General features: G+C 40.0%; 1 protein-coding gene across 6 annotated transcripts in view; it reads left to right on the top strand.

Annotated features, from left to right (window-relative positions):
* The window catches only part of lrrc28 (leucine rich repeat containing 28), a 54,653-nt gene that overhangs the window by 8,888 nt on the left and 23,248 nt on the right, over window positions 1-22,517 (top strand). For 3 of the 6 annotated variants that reach the window (XM_069911390.1, XM_069911386.1, XM_069911385.1), the window contains 2 exons: window positions 4,869-5,006; window positions 21,317-21,523. In XM_069911390.1, coding sequence (XP_069767491.1) covers window positions 4,869-5,006; window positions 21,317-21,523 — 345 coding nt within the window. Of the gene's footprint in view, window positions 1-1,000; window positions 1,131-4,868; window positions 5,007-21,316; window positions 21,524-22,517 lie in introns of all 6 variants that reach the window. The other 3 variants (XM_069911389.1, XM_069911387.1, XM_069911388.1) reach the window with 3 other exon arrangements.

The raw sequence follows: 22,517 nt of genomic DNA, 5'->3' as shown, positions 1-22,517 counted from the left end.
AATCCACTGCTGTTCACTCTGCAACTAAACACAGCTCAAACCACATCAAGTTCGCTGATGACGCAACCATGGTGTGTTTGATCAGTAAGAATGGCGAGTCAGCGTACAGAGATGAGGTGCAGTCGCTAACGGACTGGTGCACAGCCAACAACCTGTATCTGAACCTTAAAAACGCAAGAGATGGTTGTCGACTTCAAGATGGCCCGGGGTGGGGGCGGGGGGAGGAGGGGGGTTGATGGTTCCACTGTTGTGGAAGTTCCTTGGAGTGCATTTGGCAGAGAATCTCACCTGGTCCCTTAACACAAGTTCCATAGCCAAGAAAGACCAGCAGCACCTCCACTTCCTGCAAAGGCTGAGAAAAGTTCGTCTCCCACCCTCTATCCTCACTACATTCTACAAAGAATGTATCAAGAGCATCCTGTGCAACTACATCACCGCCTTATTTGGGAGCTGTACCTCCTCGGACTGCAAGACCCTGCAGAAGATAGTGAAGTCAGCAGAAAAGATAATTGGGGGCTCTCTTCCTACCATGAAGGATATCTACAGCACTTGATACAGGTGAAAGGCAATAAACATTGTGAAGGAGTCCTTGTAAACTGTTCTCCCGTCTGGTAGGAGAGACTGCAGCACTCGGGCCCTTATGTCCAGACTGGGCAACAGCTTTTTCCCCTCAAGTCATCAGACTCCTGAACTCCCAGAACATTTGTGGATAGGGTCCTATGGACTGTTACTGTATGCGTCGTAGTATTTTAATGTTTAACTTCTATTTTAACTTGTATTTATGTAAATGTGCTCCGTGGCCTTTACCATGAGTGTGTGGTATGAATGATAAATAAAGGTGACTTGACTTGTATGTATTGGCTTTTACAAATATGCCAGCATTTACACCAGCACCTAATTTACTTTGTTGACTCTTGAAATTAACTTGGAAGATATTTCTGAACTGGTATATGTGTGACCAAGAGGTAGCTCTCTTTGCTTGTTGCTCTTTTTGTTCTAGGTAGTAAACATTTTGGGATTGGAAGGTAATGTGGAGAGTTGCTGCAGTCCATATTGTAGATGAGCGTCATTACATATAATGTGCACACAATGGTGGAACAAGCAAGTTACAAGATTTGTTTTCCAATTAAGTGAGCAGTTTTGACTTGAATGTTGCTGAACTTGAGTGTTTTTGTGTCTCTATTGTTGTGGAGTCCAGAGAACCCCAAAATCCAGCAGCAATAGATATGCACCACAACATAGGGTTACTTCAACAAAAGTAGTTTTTAATTATAATTGAACAAGAAAGCAGAATTAAACTTTAACTTATTACTTAACCTACTTACTTAACCTACTTAATTCCCCCCTCTAATACTAAGTGCAGGTGTGTGTAATGTATATTTAAGATTAGAAAAGTTTTTTGGATCACAGTCCAATCTCACTGATTGCAGGCAATTCTTGTACTGTGCGCAGAAGTTAGCATTAACAAAGTTCACCAGGCTTTGGTGCTTAACAGGCAAATGATGACCACCCAGGAGGGTTCTTGCTGGTTTTCAGAGAGAGATCCCTTTCCCAGGGCATCCGCAACTGATTCTTTCCCAATCAGTCTTGCTGATGAAACTTGCCCCCTTCAGGGTTCTCGTTCAGGGTTTTCTTTCAGGTCACCTTTCAGTCCGCCAGTCTTCTTCTTTGACCAGGCAGCCTTCCAAAGTTTGCCAGCTTGTCCCCCTGGAACTGATTTCTGTCTGTCTCTCTCTCTCTCTCTGTTTCACTCCCTCCCTCTCTGAGAGCAAAACTGTTCTCAGTCTGCCTGCAAAAATCACATGCTATCCCAGGCAAGCTGTATTCTTTAACTGTGTTGTCCTTTCTGCAAAAAGCACTCTGCCAAAATTCTGTCTTTTGAAATGTGTGTGTGTGTGTGTGTGTGTGTGTGTGTGTGTGTGTGTGTGTGTGTGTGTGTGTGTGTGTGTGAGCAAGCTGCTCTAGCAATTCATCCCAAACCCCCTCAGAATACTCTTATCACACTATTTATCCAGGAAAATAGAAAGGAGCATTTTATTGCACTTGCTGCATGTTCAGGAGTCAGATATAAATCACTTGCCACGCCATCCTCCACTGTGGAACCTACTCTTGTAGTCACAGTATTATATGTGGATAATTCAGTTGTATTTCGACTCATTAGTGACCCTCACGATGTTTGATGGTTTTGAAAATGTAATGTCAGATGGATTTACAATTAAGGTTCAGATTATGTGGGTTTTTTTTGGAGAGATTGCAAATATTAAAAACTTATGTCAGTGCTTTAGTGATTCATGGTTAAACCAAGGAGGTAAGATGCTTTAAAGTCCTATCTCTGACTTTGAGTTGAGATCTGCAGGATGAACAACAAATTGATGCATGCACATTTTTTTTTTACAAGAGCAAGAGTTCACTTTCATATTACAGTTAATTTTCATTATCCAGTAAAAATAGAATCTCTTCTGAGAGCTGGAAGAGGTACTTGTGAAATAGAAACCACTTTCATGGTCATAATAAGTAGTAAATTATTTTCGGTATGTTAACATGCATTGTACAATGCTTGGTTTATAAATAATTCATGGCATCTAATCTGTCTGTTCATTAAAGGATCATTAGAAAAATGGTTAAGCATTAGGGTCTAGATTGTTATTGTCTTAGTATTAGGAAAAACTACTGTGTTTAATAATAATAGATGTATGTTAGGAAATGTTGGTTTTTTAAGCTTGGTCTATTTGCCATGATCATGACTGATCTTTTTTTCAACCTCTTTTCCTTGAACTGTTGTCATGTTCCTTCATTCTCATAATTATTGAGAATCCACAGTCTTACAGGGTTGAAAATTCCAATATCCACAGTTTGTCTATTTCTCCAATTCCAATGATTCACCAGACTCTGTGTGAGGAAATATCTCCTTGCCTCAGTCGTAAAAGGTCTACCCATTATTGGGAGATTGGAACACAATTTCCAGACTCCAGCCAGAGAAATATTCTCCCTGCATCTAGATCTTGTAGCTAACTAGTCCTGATGCAAGGACTCAAAAATCACTGGACCTCCTCTAGCAGTTTGTTTTAAGTTCTGGAAAAATTTTGGCTTTTAATGAGATTCACTTTCAATTTTAAGAGATTATAATCCTCAGTCTCACCTTCATATGGCCAACTGGCAAACTCTATTGCAAATATTCCTTTTTGAATTGACAAAACCAAAATTGTACACAGTACTCCAGATGCAGTCTCACTAAGTCCTTGTATAATAGGTGCTTTACACCTACCCTAAATCCTCATAAAAATCAACATACGATGTTGTTACATGGGATATTAGTATGGTTATGGATAAATAGGTCTTTAAAATAAATAGATTGTGGGGGTTTAGTGTAGGTAATTTCTCAAACAGAGTAACACATCACAAAATACATCTCATTTAAAATGCAAGAGCTTTGCTGAAGCTAGACGTTGAAGCTCTGGTTGATTTTACAGAGACAATGGAACTGCTTTGGAAAGAACTTCAAAAGGAGGTGCAAATGGAACAGAGTCCAGAGTCAAGTACTGATGAGATCTTTCAAAGATTGGGTTTGGAGCTTTGGGAGAGGCCATTGGCTTTTACAAGCAGAGGAAAAAAAACGAACAAGATTCTTTTCTCGGAGAGGGAGAGAGAAGTCAGTTCTACAGTTGCAGTTGAAGGCTGCAAAATGGCAAGCTGGCAGGCTTGTTGAAGGACCCCATTTTGAAGACTGTTCTGAGTTCCACCTGTTCAAAGCCCTTGTAATCTTTACAAGAGGAACTGGCTGGCTAGAGCGTTTCTCCTGAAATAAGGGAAACAAGAGGAACTCGGTGGCACCTGGAAGGAGAGGTGATCATTTGGAAAACCTGTGATGGGGCAGGTTTCTTCCATAAGACGCTGAAGTGTCTGATTGAAGGAAATCAGTTTGTTTGAGTGTCCAAAGAGCAACAAATATCTCTCTGAAACCAACAAGAACCTCCCTGAGTGGTAACCATTTAACTTTAAGCACAATATAAAAAATGCCTGATACTGGCAAACTTGGAGAAGTGAATGATTGGAATGTGAAACAAAGAACTTTCCTGAACATATACACATTACATACATGTGCACTTAGAATTAGAAGGGGGTTAAGTTAATAGTAATAAGTTAAAGTTTGATCTTGTTTTTATGTTTAAATAAAATTAAAAGCAACTTTTGTTTAAGTAACCATTGTCTTGGTGAATTTCTATTGCTGCTGGGTTTTGGAATCCTCTGGGCTCATAACATGTGCTTTCCCGATTCCATGATTGTTGGCTTTCCGCAATTCGTATGTTGGTTTCTCTATGAACATCAACATGTTCAACTTAACAAAAAGAGCAGGGTGCTTTCTAAATGATATGTCTATCAAAATAGATAACTTCAACATTTTTTTCATGCTGTTTGTTTTTCCATTTACTTGTCCGTATCCTTTTGAAGCCTCCGTACATCATCCTGTCTACCTGAAATCCATCCAGTATTTTTTTAAATCATCAGTAGTCTTGGAAATAGGACATCTGGTCCCCTCATCCACATCATTGGGCACAGATCTTGCATACGTAATTATCCCAATGCTGATTCCACCCCTCTATTCGCGGCTTGCTAACGTGAGAAGAATTTATTTATTCCCACTTTGCTTCTGCAAGATGATTAACTTCTCAATTAGGAGAAGTGTGTATGTCCTGACTTTGTTGACCAGCCTCTTTGCTGGAACCTTATCAAAAATCTTCTGAAAATCCAAAGACATTTCCTTCATTAATCCACTCTTAACTTTTCTACTAGTCATGTTGCATAGAATATGTAATAAAAAAAAATCAAAGCATGCAAAAATTGTGATTTTTTTTTCCTCTTCACAATAGCAATTGCTTCCTTGATTAAACTTCAGTCATTGGATCTTAGTAATAATGCATTGGTAATCCTTTGCCCTGAGATTGGTCAGCTGAAATCTTTACGGCATCTGCGATTGGCAAACAACCGACTGAAATTTCTTCCGGCAGGTAAGGAAGTAGCTTTAGCTGTAAATGATATTGAAACTACTTTTTATGTGCCCATGGAGAGGCAGATTGATTCCTGTCCTTGCCAAGTGCTCTCATGTAAGAAATATTTGTGCACAATAAAGTTATGAAAAATGAGCAAAAATTAAAGGCTTGCATAAAAAAATCTTCCTTTCGAAAAGAGGAAAGTCATTTCAAAACTGTTGAAGTTCTAGTAATTCATTTACAATACTTATTGCATTTTTCTAATCATTTTATGAGCATATACTTCTAATGGAAATCGATGAAACAGACAGAATTGATATTAAGGCCTTTGTTTTATCTAACCAATACCAAAACGTCAGGGATTGTAACACCTAGTCCTATATATCGACCATATCTAAGTGCAACTTGTAATGAATTTTTTTCTGACTTCCATCTTTAAAACAGTTTAAATTTAGAAATAAAGCACAGTAACAGGGCCTTTTGGTCCATGAGCCCGTGCCATCCAATTGACCTACAAGTCCCGGTACATTTTTGAATGGTGAGAGGAAACAAGGCCCCGGGGAAAACCCTCACAGTCATGGGGAGAACGTACAAACGCCTTACAGGTAGTGCAGGGCAAACCCCATTCCCGATCGCTAGCGCTTTAACAACGCTGTGCTAACTCCTGCGCTAACCGTGTTCATCACCAAATATTAATCTTTGCTTGGCCTTTTCCCTGTATCACCCATCCATAATGCAATGGCCTACATTGCTTCTTTCACAAAATCTCGCTTATGTTTCAAACTTTCTCCTGCTTTATTTCTTGTACCCTCTGGTCTAATTTGGCACATTGACCAGAGAAACAACTCGTTCCAGACCTAACAGTCTTAGCCATAATCTTGAGAAAAAAATCTTTTCATCTTTCCACAGATCTTGCTCATAACTTGACAGTGTTCAGGCCCAAAATGTCGGTTACCCTTTACTTCCTCTAGATATGCGACGTGCTGAATTCTCAGAAATTTTGTGTATTGCACAGATTGGAATGGATTTGTAGAACTTAACTATTTGAATGTCAGCCCATTCTCTATTATCTTTCTTTCACGAAGTTATTGTGAAGTTTGCACTATGTGAATTAACTAATTTGGAAGATAAATGCATTTAGTCTATCTCAACCCCAAGTCACCTACCTATCTATATTAAAAACATTGTAACTTTGGGCCACTAGATGGCAGATGTACTACAGTATAAAATTCAATGTAACTTATGGTTTGGTTTCCAAGCAAGAATTGAAAAGCTTTTCAGTAGAATGTCATGCGCAATACTTATATCTACGAAACTTTGCAAAGCTATTTGGACTCATGGTTATGAATGTTCTAACATCCGAGCATTTTGTTTGACAAGGGCAACTCTTAAAAATCGTTTAATACCTTGTTGAGAATCAATTCAGATTTTGTTTTGCAACAAGTAAGATTGATCTGCTCTTTAGCTGACGGGACTACAGAATTGCTGATTAATTGTACTCTGGTTCACCAGCTCATTCTTGATATCTGCTCCAGTACATTGCATGGAAGAGGAAGATATGAGCTTAGGGTTAGGTGTTGGTATCTCAGATCAAGTTCAACTTTATTATCCGATTGCACAAGTACAATCTGATGAAATACCATTCTCTGGTCATCTGTGCAAAACAGGCAGACATACAACTAGACATAACACATATAAAACAAACAATATATACGCAGGACAAATATACATATTAATAAATGTTGTTTAGAGAAGATGAGCATCTCATGAGCAGTTCCTTTGGTCATTCAACATTCTCACTGCCCATGGGAAGAAGCTGTTCTCAGCCTAGTGGTGCTAGCTCTGCTATTCCTGTGTCTTTTACCAAACAGAAGTGGTCGAAAGATGCTGTGGTAGGGGTCCTCAATGAATTTGTTTGCCTCTTCAGACAATGATTCCTGTAGATTGCATCAATAGGGTGGGGGGGGGAGGAGGAGATCCCTGTGATTCTCTCCAATCCACCAAACAGAAGCAAGAAACAAACTGCTGGAGAAACTCAGTGGGTTGAGCTCTATCTGTGTGGTAAGGCTGGGGGGGGGTTGTTGATGGTTCAGGTTGAGACTTTGAATCAGGACTATGAGCGGAGAGAGAAAAGAGCAGGTACAAAGTGGAGGGGCCAATAAGAGATTCACAGTGGGGTGAAGAATGATGGACAGATGGAGGAAGGTGGGATTGAGAGGGGCTGAAATGGGAGACAGAGGTGAGTTGAAGGTGGAAGCAGACGGGGTAGAAGTGGCAAATGGAGCTTTGTGGGGGAAAGGGAGAGACATTTGCTGGAGGGTGATAAAGCACGAACAAAGGCCACCAGTGCTGGAATCTGATGGCAAAGGAAGGTGACAGTGGTAACTGGTCAGAGAGAGGTGAAGGGCAAATTGAATTAGATGGGGGAGAGGATCTACTGGGTGAAATGTAGAAGGGTAAGTAGGTGCAGTGCATACAGAGCTGAATTGGTCAGAAGTAAATTTTCATTTGACCCTTCATTTTCACACAAGAATGGTTGCCATGTGTAGTGCACCCTTTGAAAGAAACAATTTAAAAAAATTTACTCGACCATGATTTTAAGTAAGTTCTACTTTTTAAAAACCTTGTATTTATCCATTAGAATAGTTGTTAAACGACACTAATTATCATGATCCTTTCTAAAAAATGGCACGGCGGCTTTTTGACAGTGAACTGTCTAAATGCCATCAGGTTGGTCTAAGGATGGGGCTTTGGTGTAGTTACAGGTTATGGACCACTGTTTCACTGTAGGCCCAAGATTGGACCCTTTGGGCTGCATAAGGTTCGTGCAGCTGTGGGAATGGTTTTTACATAGTTGGTCAGAACAAGCACAATCTGTTCCATTGAAGTTGTTACAGATTTCAAGAGTGTTATGGTGATGACCACTAATCCCTCCCCAGATCCCCTCCTCTGGGGTAGAAATAGGACCCAGGTTCAAGCTAAAGGCAGGGCCCAAAGCTATTCCTGCTGGTCACTGTGGCACACTTCCATCTGTTCCTTCATTATGGCCTTTCTATTGATCAGTTGTACACCAATAAAAAGTCAGGTAGAGTCCAAACCCTGAGTGCACTCTGCATTGAAAAGGAGATTTATTCAGGTTACTCAAAGCCAGTCACCATATAGTAAACAGAGTATTAATCTTGTGATATATAACCTCATTAAGCATAGTTTATTGACTGATATAGTAGGGGACTAGAGGTTTTTAATAATTAAATTTGTTAAAAAGAATGAAAAATATGAATAGATACAGATTTATTGTCAGAGTATGTTCATGACATCACAGCAGAATTATCACTTAATGGTAGTAAATAAATAAAGAACTAAACAGATCATTAAATGTAAACAAACTGCAATACAGAAAGAAAAAAATGTAAATCGAATTGAAGTTGATGTAAATTGAAAATGTAGTCACCCATCAATCTGAGGTGCTTCTTGGTCCATTTTGAACAAAGATAATTGATGCATTTTCATCTTTTAGAAGTTTGATGTTGGCTGAGCATAATTACTGAAACAATTGACTTGTTTGAATTCAGAACATTTGCCCAGATTCTGCAGGGAAGTGCCAAAAGAGCACTTTATATGTGTTATTGAGCATCATTTCATAAACTTGTTTGGAGCTGTTTGCCAATATCTTCCTGGCTGAATTCCAGTATTAGATTCCATACATTTGTGGGGGGCACAAATTTATATTAATGCTCTATTAATGCAGAAGAATGGAGAAAATGAACCAATAATTCCTATATTTTAAAATAAGCTCAATTTGGTTAAATATTCTTCGATACTAGGTCACTGAATTAAAAAGATACAATAAATATGTAAGACAGATAGATAATGAATATTCACCATATTCCTAGTGCCTAAAACATGACCAGTCTTTTTTTTGCTGTCCGAGCAGTCCATGATTAGTGTAATAAGTGGAAGTTCAAGAACCTGATATTTGTTCGAAAGAAACTGTTCTTGAACCTAGAGGTGCTTGTTTTCAGGCTTTTGTACCTTTTGCCCAAATGTAACAGTGAGATATGACCAGAGTTATGGGGTTGCTTTACGATGTTGGCTCCTTTCTTGAGGCAGTATCTCTCATTGATGTCTACTACAGATGGGAGGTCAGATTTCCTGATGGACTTGGCTATGTTTGATGCTTTCTGTGTTCCTAGGCACTTGAATTTCCAATGTTTTTTTTTCTTTTAAATTTAGACATAACCATTTCGGCTGCCATATTTACACCCCATTAACCTACATCCCCGGTATGTTTTGAATGGTGGGACGAAAATGGAGTCCCCGGAGAAAACCCATGCAGACACAGGGAAAACATACAAACTCTTTACTCAGACAAATAATCAATATAGTTTCCACAGACCACCTATAGAAGGTTGACAGAGTATCCAATGACATGCCAAATCTCTTCAGACCCCTTAGAAACTAGAGGCTTTGGTGTGCCTTCTTCACAGTTGACTTGATGGGCTAGCTGCAAGAAATGTCTTCTGAAATATGGACTCTGAGAATTGACCCTCTCCACCTTCATCCCATCAATGCAAACAGGTATGTGGTCCCACCTCATCTTTCCTAAAGTCAACAATAAATCCTTGATCCTGGTGATGTTGAGAGCGATTCTTGTGTGGCGATTCTCGATCAGCATCCTGTATTTTGACTCATTGTTTCCAGTTATTCAGCCAATAATGGTGGAATTGTCAGTGAATTTGTCGAGTTTGTTACGTCATAGACCAGCAGCAATAGAAATTCACCAAGGCAATGGCATTTTTAAAACAATATTTTGGTTAAAATTACTAATAATATAACATCATACTTAAATCTAAACTTAACCCCAACTATATGAAAATTGTGTGTGTGTGTGTGTGTGTGGGGGGGGGGGGGGGGGATTACCAAAGCATTACAGCTTAGGCACAATTATGAAAAGTCAAAGTTAAGTCTTACAAATCCTGTGTTGAAACTCAAAACCTTGAAATTGATGTTCAGAAGTAATTATAAAGTAGGTGAGACACTGAGTCACCAGACTTATTGAGTTGCTTCCAGAGAAATGTTCTTTCATACAAATGATTATCACAGTTCCCCTCTTCCTTGCATAGGGGTTATGAAACTTATGACTTCCATGATGCAATGCTTCCACAAACCCAGGCAAGGGTTAAATGAAATGACCATTAGAATGGTCGTGATCCAAACACAGGAAGATCCTGTTTCCTTTACCCAGGTATGGTCAATCAAAATGACCATTGCAATGATCACAGCAGATCATTGTTTCTCTCTGACAAGGAGAAAACAACAAGAGTCCACATCATGCAAAGCTACTTCATTTCTCTCTTTTCAGATGACTGGCTAATGATAGTCAATGCTTCTTCAAGTGTCTCACTCACATGACTTGCTTGATCAATACCGGTTTTAATTTCCCAAAAATATGAGTCATAAACATGTGACCTTCTGTCTGAACAGATGTCTTCTCCTTGGGGTAAACAAACAATTGTTCTGGTTCTTAATTGAGAGCATTAACTCTGTTTATGACTTGGGCTTAGGTGCCCCTGTGTCTGTTCAAAATATTGTTATGAAATCTGAGTGTCTTGCACCCTGTTCAAAACCCTCCCCCCCCTCCCCACAGTAACTCACTAAAAAAAATAACAGAAGGCTGCAACAAGCTGAACTTGGGTTACATAGTCATGTGTACAAGGAATCGAGTTGGGGACTAAGCACACAGCTTTGAGGTGCTGATGGTTTGTGTGAAGCGGGTCTGCCTTACAGCAGGCGAAAGGAAGTATATCATGTATATTAATTTTTAATGTATTATTATGTGACAATAAAAGGAACCTTTGATGTTGCCGATCTGCACTGATTGGAGTCTGTCAATGACCTCACTGACAAAAGGCAAAGGAGGAAAAACCCAACCCCAACCAACCAATTTTCCCCTGCAACCGTGTCTGCCTGTCCCGCGTCGGACTTGTCAGCCACAAACGAGCCTGCAGCTGACGTGGACATTTACCCCCTCCATAAATCTTCGTCCGCGAAGCCAAGCCAAAGATCTAGATATAGAGAGGCAAAATCCCAGACCTTTTAGCGTGATCATAAGTTTTGCAGGTAGGATGGTGTTGAATGCCAAGCTGTCATCAATGAGCAACAGCCTGATGTAAGTTTCAGTGTTAGAACTGTTCAGTGGTATTTCCGGCTATGACAACTTAGCTCATTTTATGTTTTCCATGCCTCCTTCCCCACCCAATCCCTGAAAATAATGAAATGCTCTTTATGCAGTCAAGGCCCTGCTGTTGTGTGTGACGATTACAAGCAAAAATCAGAAATTGTTACTTATTTTTAATATGTTATAGAAAGTGCTTGGTCTTGTTTTCTTCTTTGGCTTGGCTTCGCGGACGAAGATTTATGGAGGGGGTAAAAAGTCCACGTCAGCTGCAGGCTCGTTTGTGGCTGACCAGTCCGATGCGGGACAGGCAGACACGATTGCAGCGGTTGCAAGGGAAAATTGGTTGGTTGGGGTTGTGTGTTGGGTTTTTCCTCCTTTGCCTTTTGTCAGTGAGGTGGGCTCTGCGGTCTTCTTCAAAGGAGGCTGCTGCCCGCCAAACTGTGAGGCGCCAAGATGCACGGTTTGAGGCGTTATCAGCCCACTGGCGGTGGTCAATGTGGCAGGCACCAAGAGATTTCTTTAGGCAGTCCTTGTACCTTTTCTTTGGTGCACCTCTGTCACGGTGGCCAGTGGAGAGCTCGCCATATAATACGATCTTGGGAAGGCGATGGTCCTCCATTCTGGAGACGTGACCCATCCAGCGCAGCTGGATCTTCAGCAGCGTGGACTCGATGCTGTCGACCTCTGCCATCTCGAGTACCTCGACGTTAGGGGTGTGAGCGCTCCAATGGATGTTGAGGATGGAGCGGAGACAACGCTGGTGGAAGCGTTCTAGGAGCCGTAGGTGGTGCCGGTAGAGGACCCATGATTCGGAGCCGAACAGGAGTGTGGGTATGACTTGGTCTTGTGAATACAGATTAAAGAACAATGAATAGCATGGTGAAAGTGTAGGGATCTAATAAGGGACCATTACATGTGTAATATTGTGGATGTTGATACTGGCAGGCTTTCAGCAGTAATACATAGGTGTTTTTGTTTATAAGAAGGGATTTGCATTCCCCAGTTAAGTTATGCAGTCTTGCACAAATGGTGAGAATGTGGCTTGCATTTGTATCCTTTGGGGAATATTTTAAAGCCAAATAATCAGTATTTTAAATATGCAAGGGAATAATTGAAGAAATTTGTTCCTTCATTTTCACTGTCTACTAATCTCGAATAACAGTTAATCTTTGAATTTCCAGAAACCAAAATACATTAGTGACCATCACAGTGAACCTCTTGAAAGGTATGCTCAAATGTTTTTTTTTATTTTGGCTGGGGTACAAAAGCCAATTTCCTAAAGTTTCTCAGGATACGTCTGGAAAAAAATTTACCCTGTCTCCCACAGAAAACAAGATTTTTGTTAGTTTACATATATATATTGCACTAAAAAACACAATAAATAGCTTATTGCATACTCATGCGAATATTACGGACACTGAATGCATTGCAGTCTGATAACGTTCAGTTATACTTCTCTCTGGAGAATATTTTTGTTTCAATTTGTTAGAAGTTCCCATGACAACACCATTCAAATCCAGAAGTTAAGAGTAGGCACATTTTTTCACTAAGAGCATTGCAGAATTTATTTTAGAAAACATTTGCTATTTGCCAATCAACTCTTCCAGTTTTGTATTCCATGTATCATATCCAAATGCTAATGTGTCGTGCATTCCCTTAGAATGCCATGATGCCACAACATTGTGAAAGGATGGTTATCTGTTCTTTTAAGCAATACCAGTTTGTAACCCAGGGTGGACCCATATAGCCCTTCTCATCCCACAACAGCTCAGTCCACTCTTATTCCACCAAAACCTGTCTTTAATTTAGTACTGCTTCTCGCTCCGACTTCGTCACTTGCAGCTCTTACTTCTACTGTGAACTCCTTTACCTAACTTACCCTTCTTCTCTACTTTTCTTGACCATACATCCTTGCTGGTGCTCTTAATGCATACCCCATCTCGAAGCACTGATTTCTCATTCATTCTGTCTGCATCAGTGACCAAGATCTCCCTTTGGCCAACCCTTTCAATTCTCCACTCCACTCCTGTGCTGACATGTCTAGTGTCAAACCAAGACCACCTGTAAATTGGAGGAGCAGCACCTAATTTTCCATCTCTTCCCTCCAGCCGGAGTGAATTAATGTTGACTTCTCCGGTTTCTGCTAGCCTACTCACCATTCTTCTTTTCTCTTCTCCATCTCTTGGTCTTCTTTCTTCCAGCTCTCCATCCCCTTCTCACTCCATTCACAGAGCTATCCCCTCCTGCTGTTTTCTGATATGCCCTCCCTCCCTTATCCACCTATTACCTCCTGTCAGTTGGTCTAGGTTCCTCCCCTGCTGCACCCCCCACCATTTTGTTCAGATGCCTGTCCACATTTTATCCATACCTTGAAGAAGAGCTCAAGCTTGAAACATTGGCTATACATTGTGTTTTTATTCAGTCATGACGTCTGCAGACTTTCGTGTTTTGCCCCATTATCATTACTTCACTTTTCTCTTCTTTCATTCCTCATGTACACAATTCATAGCCATTCTTTGCCTTATTTCCACCTCTCCTTGGCACCGCATTGATGCTCATGGAGGTGATTCTCTTCAATGCACACTGCAGTATTTCGTTTGGATTCCTTTTTGTAATGTAGTGTCTGGAATCACTTGCATTGACCATACATCCTTGCTGGAGCACTTAATGCATACCCCATCTCGAAGCACTGATTTCCCATTCATTCTGTCTGCATCACTGACCATATTGGTTGTGAGAGAAGAAGGAGCTGCATTTTCTTGTATACAACAAATTTCCACAAAAAGCAAGATGAGAAATATGCATTTGTTAATTGGGATGAGTATTTGCTATTGATAAGAAAATAGTTTCACTTTGCCAGTTTAGCATCATTGCAAGGAGACAGACTCGCTTTCCGAACAGGGCTATTGGAGAATAAATCTGCACTTGTGGGCTGAACTAATACAGTACTAAGACCAAGCAGAAGAATTTGTGTTCCAGTTGCCAGACTGCTGTAGTTAGGGTATACTGTCAAGATCTAGCAGAATGTTACACAAGCAAAATAAAGTACCCAAACTAATTCTTTAAAATTAAGTGCTTGTGTGGATATTTATTGCTGCATTATTGTACAGTCCATAGTATGTGAATAATTCAGGTCTGTATGCATTGCACAAAACCTGCTAAATGGTTGCAGTTTATTTTATGGCATTCAAAAGTACTTCCTTGCAAATTTTTTTTTGGCCTCTTGTCCATGGATAGTTATGATCTAATGTCAGCTTTGAAGGGATTTTGTATTGTTTCCAAACTGAAGTCCAAGCCAACTTGACAATTGCATTTATAGTCATTTCTTAAGTTGGTGCTTCACTGCAGAGAGTCATGTTTTTATTTCCTCAAAGGAAAAATATTGATTTAAAAGGCTTGTAGGGAATAATCCATATTAAACATGGTATTTTTGATGCTTAATTTTTGATGCTTAATTTTAAATGTGGCCACTTTTACATTTATATTTTGGATGTCTCAGAAGGTTATCATATCCTTTATAAATTTTAAAACATTGCAAACATTCGGTGGTCTGGTCACGCTACATTGAGCGTTCCATTTTACAGTGTGAAAGGTATAGAGTCAGACTTGCTATTATGCAAACTGACCTTGTTATCCTCTTGAGTTCCATGTGATGTCTTTATCCTGTTCTGGATTTCTTCCACCCAACCAGGCTTCCTGAGAATCACAAACAGACTTCCACTTCTCTTGCTTGCAGATCATTAAGTGAATAGAATAACATCCTTTCAGCAGTGGTACCATCTGACAGCAAAGGAAATGGGGCCTGACTGCAGTTTGGTGCTTTTGTTTCACACACATAGTCAGTCATTTTAATGAATCTGTTTTTTCCCTCATTCACTGTGTTACATATTTGTGGGAGATTCCCTGAGCTGTAATGTTTCATCTGTAACTGTTCCATCAGTGGAAAAAAATTGGTTCAGTTATTTATCAACTACTGTCTATTTCATTATCTCTCAGATTGAGAGTTTGCTATTGAGTGTTATGGTTATTTGTCATGTATAAAATGCAATGTTCTGTTGAAGATCTTGATAGCTAAATGTATTGTTCAAGGAAAATGTTGAAGGTAAAAATTTCATAAATCCTTTGAGCAAATATTTTTTGAAATTCTGCCACATTCCTTCAGGTCTGGAGCCCTTGTCTGTTTCTGGTTTGACTGCTTGTGCCTTCTACTTGTCCTTTCCTTATCAATACTTTTGGTCCTCTTACAACAAATTCTGAAATTTTCTCTTTATTTTTGACTGTGGCTGGACCACTTTCCCATTCAGCGTAACTTTTGTTACGAGCCCAAAGGACCCTAAAACCCAGCAGCAATAGACATTCACCAAGACGAGTGGCTTTCAAAACAAAAGTTATTTTTAATCAACTTCAAACATGAAAATAGAATCAAACTAACTTAAACTATATACTAACCCAAATTAACCCTCTTCTAATTCTGAGTGCACATGTATGTAATGTGTGTGTAAATTCAAGAAAAGTTCTTTGGTTCACAGTTCAATCTCACTTCTCCTTCTTCCAAGTTCTTTGGTTGCAGGCAATCACCATACTCTGCACAGAATTTAACATGTATCAAGTTCACCAGACTTGGTGCTTGAAAGGTAAATGTTTACCGCTCAGGAAGATTCTTGTAGGGTTTGCAGAGAGAGCTATTTGTTGCTCCAGGACTTCCACAACTGAGGTACTACCATTAGTCACCTCAATGTCTCGCTGACATTGCCCCATCAGGGTTTTTCAGATGATAACCTCTTTCAGGTTACGACAGAGCTCCACCTTCTGTTACTCTTATTCCAAGAGAAACATCAGACAGATCGCACTTCCAGCCATCCACTGCTTTTGGAACTTTTCATCAGTTCTTCCTGGATTGCACTGTCACACACACACCAGCTGAGAGGGCTTCTCTCTCTCCAACTGAGAGCATGTGACTCAAGTCTTGCAAACCCCCACCTTCCTGAGCAAAACAGGAGTTCTTTCTTCTTTCAAGTTGTTATCTTAGGTAAACAATCCAGAATTGACCTTCTGTGAGCACTTTGCAGAAAGGGTACTGATAGACAGCTGTGACTCCAGCAAGACAACGGTCAAGCATTTTATGAGGCAGCTCAATTAACACCTACTTGTGAAAGATAGTTACATTCTCCAAGAGGTTCTGTCATGTTTCTTCAGTCTTTCAAACAAGATCTGTTTTAAAATGTGTGAATGTATGTGACCTACTCTAAATCTTATAAATTCTCCCCAAATATTAATATTGTAACACTTTGTTGACAAATCATATATACAGTAATACGGCATCTCTGGGGATTGGTAGATGCCGGATAAGTGAATCTTCTGGTTGCTTCAGATTGGCAAACTAAAGATAAGATGGGCCAGTTTTAAACTTAAGTACTTAGTTTTTGCCTATTTTCCACATTTTTTTTGCTGGTTGCTTGGATTCCAGATAACCGTTTTTATTGTATCGCACTCTGTAGCAATTCATGAAATGTTAGTCAACAGTTGTGGGTGGTCATGCCTATTTTAGTTTCTCAATCTACCATAACCAATACCTGCATCTCGCCTTTTGCAGTTTCTTTTACTCAGAGTCTTACTCTGACTTAGAGTTGAAACAAATCATTTCCAGTTTTAATGTTCCCAAAAGCCCCTTAAATACCAAATAATCAATTAACCTCTTCTCATTACACAATGCTAAATCTGGAAAACAAGCTTTTTCCTGCAACATACTGGAGTTTGGCCAGTTGGAAGGCGAGGGTAAAGAGAACAAAATTGTGCTCGCAGGAAGGAGGAAAATGGGTGGAAATAGAAGTGCAGGACATGGAATAGACAAGGAACACTGTTCCTGTGGAATACATGATTTTCATCATTTCCTTTTGTACTGTCGTTCACAACCACCAAAGTTGCAAATCTTCCTTTGTTTCATCCATCCTCCTCCTTCTATTTCAATAAAATTGAAAGAGTGCAGAGATTTAGTAGGATATTGCCCGGACTTCATGCACTCGGTTACAAGTAAAGGTTAAACAAGTTAGGACTTTATTCCCTGGAGAGTAGAAGAATGAGGGGAGATATGATAGTGGAATATAAAATTGAGGGGGATAGACAGTGAATGTAGATAGACTTTCACCACTGAGGGTAGGTGAAATGCAATCCAGAGGACATGGGTTAAGAATGAAAGTGGGGGGAGGGGGGGAAGTTTCAAGGGAACACGAGGGGGAATTCTTCACATAGAGAGTGTGTAATGAGCTGCCAGCTGAAGTGGTGAATGTGGGCTCAATTTTAACATTTTAGAAGAATTTGGACAGGTGTGGAGGATTATGGACTGGGTACGCCCAAGGGACTGGTCAAAAATAAATGGCTTAGCACAGACTAGAAGGGCTGAAGGGGCCTGTTTCTGTGCACCAATGTTCTATGGTTCTCTGCAACTAAAAGCATACTTATTTCCTCACTTTTCTTGTTCAAATAGAGGGCAATTGACCTGTAATGTTAACTCTGTTTCTCGCCACCGATGTTGCCATACTGCTGAGTATTTTCATCCCTTTTTTCCCATTTAAGATAGTGACATATTTTTGTTTATCCCTACTCTTTCAGCACCCCCCTCTCCCCCCCCCCCCCCCCAACAGTGTATATTGTATTTGTTGGTCAAAATTGACTTTACATTTTGGCGATCAAATGGGGATTGTGATTGCTTTGCAGAGCCCTTCTGTTCAGACCACAGGTATAATCCTGACCTATTAATCACTTCCTTTCTTCAGCACACAATCACTTTGACATCTTTCCTCAACTTCCCATACTAGTACTATAAAAACAATATAACCTGGAGTTTGCGGAGGTTTGGTATGACATTGGAAACTGATTTCTACAGATATGGTGGAAAGTGTGCTGGCCAGCAGCATCACGGTCCGGTATGGGGACACCAAGCGAAAAGCCTTTCAAAAGGTAGTGGACACAGTTCAGAACATCACTGGTAAAACCCTCCCCACCATTGAGAACATCTACAGGGAACGCTGCCGTCGGAGAGCAGCAGCAATCATCAAGGATACACACCACCCAGCACACACTCTGTTCTCATCAGGAAGGAGGTATAGGAGCCATATGACTCACCACCAGGTTCAGGAACGGCTGCTAATCCTTCACCATCATGCTCCTCAACAATAAACTCAATCAGGGACTTATTTAAGGACTCTGACTTTGTGCAATTGTGCAATTCAAAGGAAAAAATCAGTTTGTTTATATTTCTTTATTTGTTTACAGGTGTATGTTGAGTCAGTTTTTGACACTGCCAGTAAGTGATAATTCTGCCTTCCCCACAGGAGAAAGAATCTCAGGGTTGCACTGTATGTGATAACGTGCATGTACCCTGACAATAAATCGAAATCTAATAATGGCATTTAATTTTTCAGCCATGCACATTACAGCCTGATGCTGACATTTGCTGAAGATGATTTTACTGCTCTTATTTACTTTAGGTCTGGGGCCATTTCTGTTCTTTTTTTTACTTGCACTACACCCCTTTTTGGCATTTAACCTTACCTGCCTTCTGGACTATAATAGAGAAGCACCTTTGTTCTTTCTTTCCCAACTCATTTTTTGCTATGCAATGCAGAACTCATTTTGCTTAGACATTCAGTGCCTTTTGGGGTACAGTTATGAAAGGTCTAGCTCCCTTCAGTCATTAACGTATCAAATAAAATTTCATCTGTGACTGAAATTCATGGACTTGTTTTCAGCAGTTTTGCTTATTTGTGGAGTTAAAAATATACTGTTTTCTCACCTGTCAGGGTTTGGAAGATTGTGCATAAACCCTGTTGTGTGGAAAGGGAAAGGTTCAAAGAGCAACGAGTCTGGACACAGGCTGAACAAAGGAAGGATCTCTATTAAAACACATGTAAGGGGATTCAACAGGGAGAACACACACTAGAACTCTAAATCACAAAACACAGTGCACAGTCACATCAGACTAACATTACAGATATTAGCAATTGTGTACAGACTTGTAACATTCAAGGGTTACAATATGCTACCCGCTGTTCCTTGTCTAACGTGGGCATGGCTCCAATGCTAATACCCCAATCCCTGTATAGTTCATGCCTTACCAACAACACCTCCAGCATTGTCCTCAGTTTGCGACCTGGAGTGGAGCAAGGATCGTCTCAGGAGCAAAGAGAGAGAGAGCTAGGTGATTAAAGGGGCCAATGGTTAGATGTGCACCGTTGGATGGGCAGAATCCAACCTTAATTGGCAGGTGATGTGACTTCTAACAAGGGGTCAGCATAACATTAAGGGCTGAAGAGCCTATACTGTGCTATATTGTTTTATGTTCAAGGTTCAGATGGAGCTGTAACCCTTCATAATCGACACTCTCACATGATCCTCCATGCTCCCTCCAGGTTCCAGATGGAGAAGTTACATGACCCTCCACAATCCATACTACAGACTCTGATCAGGCCAGAATAGGGGGAACTGGAACCCAGCATCTTGCATTGGGCTGGGGAATGAGAAAGAATTGTCATGCATTTGGAACAGTAAAGACAAGCAAAATTCATTGGGGTTCAAATTAACTGGCATTATTCACAACAGCTGTGTGAAGGCCTTCCACCTGTAGATGGCTGGATTAGGGAGTGGGATAGGAGCATGGCTGAACCCTGGTTAGGGTTTGTTTGGTACAGTTGGTACAGTGGAGTCAGGAAGGCTGTAAGCGGTTTGCTTTTTTTGGATGAGCTCTGAGTATCTTGATGTGCTGTTGAGACAACATTGTCCAGGTGTGCCTCATGACAAATACCCCAAAACAATAGGATTCCAACATTATGGCTGAAGAAACCAATTTTTTTTTCTCCCAATTTTCTGATGACTCCAAAATAGATGAGATTGTGATTGTGGAGGAGGATGTAAAAATAGTTCTAAAGAACATTGGCCAGACTGAGTGGTTGAGAACATGGCAGATGAAGTAAAAGGTTGAAAACTTTAGAGCTTTCACTTTTGTGCACCTAATAGGAAAGCAGGGTATTTGTTAAATGGTGACTGAGTCGATGATTAATGTTCATGAGATGTTTAAACAAGTGGTGGTGGAACAAGCGAATAAGAAGACAGACAAATGGGATGTTCATCTTTATTAAAAGTAGATTTGATTACAGGATTAATGGCCTTCGAGCAACAGCATCTGGCATATTGTGCACAATTTTAATCTTAAATAAGAAAGGATGTACTTGTCAGTTCAGGGTAAGGTGATTTTGCCATCGGGAAAGATTGAGTAGACTGGCACAATAATCTCTTGTTAACAATTTAATATAATTTTAACGACGTAGCATGATCGAAAGCCATTCCAGCCCAAGAAACTCGTATGCCCAATTAGCCTTACATATTGAAAAGTGGAAGGAAACCAGAGCACCTGGAGAAAACCCACAGAAGTCCCAGGGAAAACGTGCAAATTCCTTACAGACAGCAATGGATTCGAACCTGGGTCGCTGGAACTATAATAGTATTACGCTGTCTGCTCTGCGAGCCGATACAGGGAGGGTATTTCCCTTGTGTGTGCACTCAGCTGACCACTGTCTCAGTAAAATAGGTGGGCTATGTAGGACTGAAATGAGGAGGAAATTTAAATGTTGACATACTGCATGGTAACATGCCTCTTTGGCCCAATTAAACTGCAACCCCTGACCGTTCTTCACAGGGTGGTAAAACTTGGAAATTCTCTTCCCCAGACATCTGTAGAGGCTGGGATTGTGTTCTTTGAAAGCAGGGATTAGAATATTTTTGGAGAGTTAGCATTTGGGATTAGTGTTGGTATGTGGCATTCGTATAGAAGATCTGCCATGATTTTTATGAATTGTAGAATAGGCTCCTGGGATTGAATGAAATAAAGGAGATGAGGAAATAACATTTAGACATATTTCATGATTTTTTGGGAACACAATATCTTTTTTAAAAAAAATGCAACCAATGAAAAGCATTATCAGAATGCTTAGTGTTTTGATGGTTTCTTTTGGTTGGCATGGAAGATGAGGGTTAATTTTAATTCTTCCATCGGATGTTATGGCTTTTATTTGAAAGGTGAAGAGAGAAAATAATAGAAATGGTTTATGATTGTGATTGTTTATTCCCCCTCTCCCCCCCCCGCCCCCCCCAACAGAAATTGGAGAACTAAGAGGACTTCAGACCCTCGATGTCTCAGCCAATTGCTTGACTGCATTGCCAGAAAGTCTTCACTTATGCATTTCCATGCAGTATTTGGCTGCTGACCAGAACCATCTCAAAGATTTACCCAGGCAGCTTTGCCTGCTTCCAAACTTGAAAGAACTTTCAGTAATGAGCAACAACTTAAAATGTTTACCACAAGGTGAGCTTTGTCTTTAGTTTTGTTAACAAGTAAAACATTAAACAGTTATTGTTCAATCATGGAAAAATCCAGTTAATATTTAACATCTGTTAACTCTTTAGATTTTTAGTTAAATATTTATATATAGTGAATTAAAATGTTAAAAATGCAATTGCTGGAAATAGTGTTTTGTGATCTCAACTCTCAAGCCATAACTGAATAATTTTAAACATTTAATTCCCAAAGTTTTAATATATCCAATTGGGCACCAAGGAACTGGTGAGCATATTCTTATAATTGAAAATTTCTGGTCATAACTAAGGTTAAAGATGGCTGGATGACACAGACAGAGCTTATTCCAGATGACATTGTATGGCCTGCAGGAAGGATGTGGTGGGGGACAAAGATCATTGAAATGGTTAGGGAATGGTTAGATCCTGAGATATTGATGGGTAGCAAAAAATGTCATGGAGTTCTACAGTACTGAAAATGCTGAATGATTAAAGGAACCTCTCATACAAACCATCCAAGGCTCTCGTATTCGTGAAACAATATTTATATATTTTTAGATAGGAATACTTGTCCTGTGTATTTATTGTTTGTCTGTATGTGTGTTATGTGTCTGCATGTTTTGCACCGAGAATGCTGTTTTGTCAGGTTATAACTGTGCAATCTCTGTAACTTGAGTGTGGTAACAAATCAAGTCACTTTTATTTATTGTTTATACCATACTCGCAAGATAAAGATGAGATAGCATTTATCCAGGACCATAAATAGGTTAGAATAGAAGTTAAACACGTTGAAATGTTAAAATGTTAAGACGTATACAGTAAAAGTCCACGGTACACTATCCACTTATGTTCTGGGAATTCAGGATATTGATGGCTTGGTGGGGGGGATGGGTGGTGGAATAAAACTGTTGTCCAATCTGGATGTAATAATGTGAGTGTTACGGTACCTACTACCAGATGGCTGAAGGGAGAACAGTTTACGTGAGGGATGTGTGGAATCCTTC

Source organism: Narcine bancroftii, chromosome 14, assembly GCF_036971445.1.
Source record: "Narcine bancroftii isolate sNarBan1 chromosome 14, sNarBan1.hap1, whole genome shotgun sequence".
In the NCBI taxonomy this organism is placed as follows: Eukaryota; Metazoa; Chordata; class Chondrichthyes; order Torpediniformes; family Narcinidae; genus Narcine; species Narcine bancroftii.
The sequence above is the reverse complement of the archived record's forward strand: the minus strand, read 5'-3'. Positions and strand labels throughout refer to the sequence as shown.